Below are 8,291 nucleotides of genomic sequence, written 5' to 3' on the forward strand. Positions count from 1 at the left end.
ACTTGCAGCAAATTGTCAGATCTTGAATCCATGCTTCCCAAACAATTGCTGATTAAGATCAAGAGATGGACCTGAACCATAGACAATTTCTTGTTGGATATTATCAAGCAAAGGGCCATAAGATGCCACGATCAAACCATAATAAAAATGTACTCCCCTACTTAATGTGTACTTCATTAGCTGCCTGGCTATTTTATAGAGCTTCAATGCTTAATTCAACAATAGAAGGAGTCAGAGCGCAACTTTAAAGATCAGAAACTCTTCCTTTTTTGTTTATGAATTTCAATCCAAGATGTTCAAAAGTAATTGGATTTCAAGAAAATGCTCAAATTAAACATCAAGATACAAGCATTATTCCATTCCAATAATATCATTTAACCCCAAGCATACTTGCTTCTTAAGTAGACATACCTTTTGCTCCATGCACAGTAGAACTTTTCCAAAAGAAAGCGTCGCGCTTTGCTCAATTTGTTCTATTAGTTCTCTTGGGCAAAATGAAAATATCGCAACAATAGTTCACAATTATAGAGTAGGTAATAAATCATAATTAACCAGCATGATAAATTCATTAGTAGTCCAATGAGCCGATTCCAGTCAATAACTAGAGTAGCTAGGAGTTGTAAATTCACTGAAGTGAAATTTACTACTATAGCTTCACACCAACAATTATATGTAACTAGAAGTAGCAATTACATCTTTCCTCTCAAGTCAAGAATTCAGTGGGAACGCGAATTGCATCAATAAATTAAAAAAATAAAAAATAAAAAATAAAAACCTCAATCTTCATAAGTCAATAATGCAGTGTGAACATCATCTGTTTGTTTTTTATTTGAAATTAGGGAGGGGTCCATGCATGTGGTGCGTGCAAAATGGAGCATCCGTGCATTGTTAGCTTTATGAATCAAATAGCCTTTGTCATGTTGCTGCATTTGAGTGTCTGGTGAATGATCTGTTTGTTTTTGGTTTGAAATCAGGGAGGGGTCCATTCATGTGGTGCGTGGAAAGCGGAGCGTCTGTGCATTGTGAAATTCACTAAAGTGAAATTTACTACTATATCTCCACACAAACAATTATAGGGTAGCTAGGAGTAGTAATTACATCTTTCCTCCAAAGTCAAGAATTCAGTGGGAATGTGAATCACAATCAAAAGATTTTAAAAAAAAAAAACCTCAACCTTCATAAGTCAAGAATGCAATGTGAACATCATTAGTTTGTTGTTGGTTTGAAATCAGGGAGGGGTCCATGCATGTTGTGCGTGGAAAATGGAGCGTCTATGCATTGTCAGCTTTATGAATCAAATAACCTATGTCTTGTTGCTGCATGTGAGTGTTTGGTGAATGATTTGTTTGTTTTTAGTTTGAAATCAAGGAGGGGTCCATTCATGTGGTGCGTGGAAAGTGAAGCGTCCATGCATTGTGAAATTCATTAAAGTGAAATTTTACTACTATATCTCCACACAAACAATTATAGGGTAGCTAGGAGTAGTAATTACATCTTTCCTCCAAAGTCAAGAATTCAGTGGGAATGTGAATCACAATCAAAAGATTAAAAAAAAAAAACCTCAACCTTCATAAGTCAAGAATGCAGTGTGAACATCATTTGTTTGTTGTTGGTTTGAAATCAGGGAGGGGTCCATGCATGTGGTGCGTGGAAAATGGAGCGTCTATGCATTATCAGCTTTATGAATCAAATAGCATTTGTCTTGCTGTTGCATGTGAGTGTCTGGTGAATGATCTGTTTGTTTTTTGTTTGAAATCAGGGAGGGATCTATGCATGTGGTGCGTGAAAAGTGGAGCATCTGTGTATTGTGAAATTCACTAAAGTGAAATTTACTACTATAGCTCCACACCAACAATTATAGGGTAGCTAGGAATAGTAATTACATCTTTCCTCACAAATCAAGAATTAAGAGGGAATGTGAATCGCAATCAATAGATTTAAAAAAAATAAAAGAAATAAAAATCTTAACCTTCATAAGTCAAGAATGCAATGTGAACATCATCTGTTTGTTTTTGGTTTGAAATTAGAGAGGGGTCCATGCATGTGGTGCGTGGAAAATGGAGCGTCTGTGCATTGTCAGCTTTATGAATCAAACAGCATTTGTCATGCTGCTTCATGTGAAGGTTTAGTGAATGATTTATTTGTTTTTGGTTTGAAATTAGGGAGGGGTCCATGCATGTGGTGCGTGGAAAGTGGAGCGTCCGTGTATTGTGAAATTCACTGAAGTGAAATTTACTACTATAGTTCCACACCAACAATTATAGGTTAGCCAGGAGTAATAATTACATCTTTCCTCCCAAGTCAAGAATTCAATGGGAATGCGAATCACAATCAATAGATTAAAAATAAAAAAAAAAAAAAAACCTCAACATTCATAAGTCAAGAATGTAGTGTGAACATTATCAGTTTGTTTTTTGTTTGAAACCAGGGAGGGGTCCATGCATGTGGTGCGTGGAAAGTGGAGTGTCCGTGCATTCTCAGTTTTATGAATCAAACATCCTTTATCATGCTGCTCCATGTGAACGTCTAGTAAATGATCTATTTATTTTTGGTTTGAAATTAGGGAGAGGTCCATGCATGTGGTGCATGGAAAGTGGAGTGTCTGTGCATTGTGAAATTCACTGAAATGAAATTTACTACTATAGCTCCACATCAACAATTATAGGGTAGCCAAAAGTAGTAATTACATCTTTCCTCCCAAGTCAAGAATTCGGTGGGAATGAGAATCACAATCAATACATTAAAAAAAAAAAAAAAACCTCAACATTCATAAGTCACCATCATAAGTCAAGAATGCAGTGTGAACATCATCAATTTGCTTTTGGTTTGAAATCAGGGAGGGGTCCATGCATGTGGTGCGTGGAAAGTGGAGCGTTCGTGCATTGTCAGTTTTATGAATCAAATAGCCTTTTGTCCTGCTGCTGCATGTGAACGTCTGGTGAATGATTTTGTTTTTGGTTTGAAATCAGGGAGGAGTCCATGCATGTGGTGCGTAGAGAGTGAAGCGTCTGTGCATTGTGAAATTCACTAAAGTGAAATTTACTGCTATAGCTCTACACCAACAGTTATAGGGTAGCTAGAAGTAGTAATTACATCTTTCCTCCCAAGTCAAGAATTCAGTGGGAACGTGAATCGCAATCAATAGATTAGAAAAAAAGAATCAAAAAAAAAAAACTCAACCTTCATAAATCAAGAATGTATTGTGAACATCATCTGTTTTTTTTTTTTTTTTTTTTAAAAGGGAGGGGTCCATGCATGTGGTGCATGGAAAGTGGAGCATCTGTGCATTGTCAGCTTTATGAATCAAACAGCTTTTGTCCTACTACTGCATGTGAGCGTCTGGTGAATGATCTGTTTTTTTTTTTTTTTTAAATCAATGAGGAGTCCATGCATGTGATGCGTGGAAAGTGGAGCGTCAGTGTATTGTCAACTTTATGAATCAAATAGTCTTTGTCCTATTGCTGCATGTGAGCGTCTGGTGGATGAAGACGTGGTCCTTGTTCAAGCTTTGTCTACTTTTCTAGAAAGAAACAAAGACCAAAAGCAACGGAAAAACATGGGAAGACACGTATGAGTCGGGGTGTAAACGGTTCGGTTCGGTTCGGTTTTTTTGAAAACCGAACCGAACCGAACCGTTTAAAAAATTTCCGAACCGAACCGAATATGAACCGAACCGAAACGGTTTTTCGGTTTTTAGCTTTCGGTTTTCGGTTTTTTTTTTTTTTTTTTTTCAGCTTTCAGAAATTTTGGTTAGGACGGGCAGACGGCTTACCTTATGTATATGCTCCTTAAAAAATTATTAGATCAATCCCTTTATCTGATGCTCCAAAGAATCTGGACCCCAAAAAAAGCCCCTTCGAAGAATGTTACAATGATAATGTTGGTACATTGCTGCTTTGTCATTGTGAAGTTCTTCAATGATACAATGTCGCAATGCTACTAGAAATGGTTAACAGCATCCATTTTTCTATCTGTTTTTGTTGCTTTCTTAAAGTGTGCTTCCTAGTTTCTCAAAAGATGATCGAACCAGAACATTTTAACTCAAACCAATCACCAAAGAATCGTCCCCTTCTCCTTTCCCTGTATTTCGATGCTGAGATATTGCAATATACATCGAACATTCCAATCTTGTTCATTCAGTCAGCATCAGTTAACTTCATAATATGCCAGATCAGGATGCTGAGATATTGCAATATATAGCAATGAGGGTTTAAAAGTCATGGGACGTCGCAAATTGTTGGTTCTAGGTTAGAACTTAGTTGTTACTCTTTGATATCTTGTTCTGGCACTAATTGTATCGTCCATTTTTCAAGCCGTATCCCCTGAAGAAGAACTTGAATGATAACCATTTGAAATGGACCAGCAGATTAACTATATACCAGTTGAATCACTTCGCCTAGACGCAGACCGGATAACCAGCTACTGACAATGTAATTCATTGAGAAAACTAAAAGATCACACTTCTAAAATTAAGACCAACTGACAAATCAGAGTACAGCTACTAGGAACCATTTAGACTTTCTAATGTTTTGTTTTTACATCTGCACCGTGTCTTGGATAACACACATTCAAATAAGTGAGCAGCGGATGCAGGTACATGACAATTTTTTTATACAGTCACAAACTCGTTCATGACATAGCATAGTTTGTATGGAGAAGGACATATCCCATCCTGGAAAGGCACACATCCCATTCTTGGTAATAAAACAGCAATCAAAAGAACAAGAACAACGTGGGGATGTGATAAGTAAACGCTGATAACTAGGGAATAGCTGAATGGGCCAGAGAGGAAATACTGTTGAGAATCTGAATCATCATCCGTTGTGCATAATTTCCCCACAATATTAGTTCTATTGTGATCAAAATTCAACCACCACCAGGGTCATACAAAGATACAAAGAAGCATATGCTAGCACAAATATGTATAAAGAGGTGCATTTCCACCAGACGACATACATATTTCTATGTAAATGCCTCTTCGAATGTCACAGCTTGACCACACTCAGAGATCTCAGTGAGGAGAGACTACGACAAGCTGTAGAATAAAATGTGATGATCCAAAGAATCTGAGAAGCCTGCATTATTTGTCGAAAAATAAAAATAAGGTTTAAGACTAGCAATGCAATAAGAACTGACAGCTTGATCTTTCCTATTAGATATCCCGATCACTCTTCCAATCCAAAAAATGCGCACGCTACTGTAAATGAGACAATTTAAATGAAAACATCACTTACAACAAGAAAAGCTAAGACCCTGCACCAGACAAGAACAATGTAGATTTTTTTGGTCTTCAAAATAGAAAGATGGAAGGTCCACTGCAAAAAAATATAACCCATATCAGTTCATATTCACCACGAAAGAAACCAAACAAAGACTGGACTATACTCATGAACGACACCATCGACAACAACTAAACTAAAAGCTTCTTGCACTAGGTCAGTTTACTACAAAAGTTTTGTATGTAGTTAATGCTGGGCATGGTCAGAAGAACATTTGAAATTGTTCAGAGCTATTTCAGCATATTTCTATAGGGAATATGAGCGGCAAAAGGAGCAAGGAAATTAGTAATCTAAACTCTTGGTGGACATTGCCTCTCACCCAGCAATGCATTGCTCAAACACCACAGAGCACCTAATAGATTGAACATGTAAAAGGATCTCAGAAGGATATAAACAACACCATGATCTCTAAATTACAGAATAAGCAGGGACCTGCAGCTACCCTAGTAAGATCTCCTAAAATAAAGTCCCTAATAGATTGAAATACACTAGGCTAAAAGAGTCGATTTTAGCATTAAGTTCTTCCTCAATTAGAAATACAACCTTGCACTGCAGTTAGCGAACTTGCAATACAGTTGACTAGTTGAGAGGCCATTAGCTACTAGTGCTCCATTTAGAATCAATTAAATCATGCTCTGTGGCTATTAGCTTATAATTCTGTTTCGAACTACCCATGAGAGAGAGACAGATAGAGGGAGAGGGTGGAGAGAGGATTAGAAGTGGCCTCAGATTAAACTGAATCTAATCCAGCAGAACACTCGCACCTCAAATACCGCACCTTTACACTAACCTCAAACAAAAATTCACCCCTTTCTTTCACACCCTGTAATCCCAACCTCAAATTAACCTGAGTCTAATACAGTAGCAACACTCACATCTCAAATGCTGCACATTTACACTAACCTCAAACGCAAACTCACCCCTTTCTTCCATACCCTGTAATCCCAACCTCAGCTTCTGTAGAAAGTGGAACACTAAGATTTGCAAACATTAAGAGAGAAAACCACGAATTCAAGAGACCCAAGAGACCCACCTTGACATCTTTCGGGACCAGATCAAGCCTAGCCTTAGGATTCTGATAGAAAGCGGAACCCCCGCCCACATTTCTAATCTCCCTCAAATGCCCCAAGTAATTACAACCGTCGTCCGGAAACCCAAGCTCCATAATCTCCCTCCGATGGTAGCCGGCAAAGTGAAGATGGCGATGGGCTTCCAGAAATCGCCGAAGCCGCCGTCGCACGTCAAGCTCGAGCTCCCCGAGCACGAGGTCGTCCCAGAGACAGCGTTCCTCGTCCCGCTGCCGGAGGGCCTGATCTGCTCCAAGAACGCCGAGATTGCCAAGTCGGTGAGGCGAATCAAAGAGCTGGAACCGTCGGACGAGAGGATGAGTCGCAAACTGGAGGTGTATAGCCGGCAAAGTGAAGATGGCGGCCCCTCAGTCCAGAGCAGAGCGCGCGCAGGACATGCTCTGTTGCCGTCGCCGTCGCAGAAGGAAGAGGGACGAAGGAGAGACTTGCAGAAGAAAGGGGCTTTGTCCCTCAATCGATCGCCATCGCCGTCGCCGTCGCAGTCGCCGTCCCTACCGCCGTCGTCGTCGCAGTCGCCATCGCCGTCGCCGTCGCCGTTGAGAGAACTCAGACGGGAACCGATAAAAATGAAGAGACACGAGAGGACTAAGAGACGGGAGTCGGGAGAGAACCGAATTAGATTGATTTTATCGGTTCGTGCCTTTGTGGTTCGGTTTTCGATTCGGTTAACCGATAAAAACCGAACCGATAAAAACTTATCGGTTTTTGATGAAAACCGAACCGAAAAAGTCAAATTTTCGGTTCGGTTCGGTTCGGTTCACGGTTCGGTTCGGTTTTCGGTTCGGGTCTTGACACCCCTACGTATGACTGTTGAAAAAATCACATACTTGCTAGCCGGTAAACATTTGGCTGATTGATGAGTTCAGGTCCTTATGTGAAATTGATTTAGTTATTTTAAATTATTATTTGAAATTATATTCACTTTAGGTCATTTTTTGATGAAATGACTTTATTTTATACTCTTTTTCAGAATATTCTCAAATAATAACTATCAAACCATTATGTTAATAATAAATAAAAATAAAAAATGTAACGGAAATGAACTAATGGAGTCAAGTCTTGGATTCACTCTAGATTTGAGCATGTAGAAGGAACAAGGTGGTGGGGGCCACTTGCCATAAAAATCAATATTGATCATTTTTCTTTCCAGACCAGAGTTGTGTGAAGGAAAGCTAGCACGAAAGTGACGAGCAAATATTTCCTTACACTTTTGACTAAGCAAAAAAGACAGAAAAAAATGCGAGATATCATCCAATCATATGGAATATCCAACGTTAGTGGACGCTTTATACTTTTAAAGTGTATTCTCCATTAAATTCCAAACACAAAAATCCTCTTTTGGACTAAATAATTTGAATATGTATCCTTCACACTTAGACGAAGTCTTTCGCATGAACTTTCGCGTGAAGTATCCAATTGTTTTTATAATGATTTGCACTTTGACTTGAGTAGGAGGAGCACCTCTAAAGAGTGGTTCCCAAAAAAAAGCAGCTAGCAAAAAAGGCCCCACATCAGCAAAAGATTCTTTGCTCTAAAGTAATAGAAAATAAGCTATTAACGCACCAATTAATCATTTAAAGGTGTTATTCTAGAAAATTTCTCTCTTTGAATTTATATATTAGAACCAATTGCATTACATTCAATTGGATGAAAAGCTTGATCTATTTCCATTACAAAAGATTATAAAATTGTCTGACGACTATTGCTTTATGAAATGTGGGGAAAGTGCAAAAGGATATATATGCCTCTCTGCATTTGGCTTGTGAATGTATCAAATTCCTCCTCTGACACTTGTTGATCATACAATTGTTTAATTATGTATTGTGATGAAAAAATATCATCAACTCTCTTAATTTATCAACATGTGATGCTAGGATACTTAGCCCAAATATTGAATATGCTCCAGAGTATTAAGTATTTATGC

The 8,291-nt window shown here is 38.5% G+C and overlaps 1 protein-coding gene across 2 annotated transcripts; it reads right to left on the reverse strand.

Moving 5' to 3' along the window:
- Positions 1–4,741: 4,741 nt before the first annotated feature.
- LOC104418426 (phosphatidylinositol:ceramide inositolphosphotransferase 1-like) lies at positions 4,742–6,978 on the reverse strand. 2 transcript variants are annotated; one of them, XM_039299992.1, is made up of 4 exons: positions 6,313–6,978; positions 6,183–6,236; positions 5,235–5,315; positions 4,742–5,075 (listed from the first exon to the last, which is right to left on the reverse strand). In XM_039299992.1, exons 1-4 carry the CDS (start codon positions 6,442–6,444, stop codon positions 4,986–4,988), a joined length of 357 nt encoding a protein of 118 aa, XP_039155926.1. In that variant the 5' UTR covers positions 6,445–6,978; the 3' UTR covers positions 4,742–4,985. The 2 variants fall into 2 exon arrangements, with proteins under 2 accessions (XP_039155926.1, XP_039155927.1); XM_039299993.1 differs by lacking the exon at positions 6,183–6,236 and having other exon boundaries at positions 6,313–6,977.
- Positions 6,979–8,291: the final 1,313 nt, after the last annotated feature.

The sequence above is a fragment of the Eucalyptus grandis genome, chromosome 8, assembly GCF_016545825.1.
Source record: "Eucalyptus grandis isolate ANBG69807.140 chromosome 8, ASM1654582v1, whole genome shotgun sequence".
Lineage (NCBI taxonomy): Eukaryota > Viridiplantae > Streptophyta > Magnoliopsida > Myrtales > Myrtaceae > Eucalyptus > Eucalyptus grandis.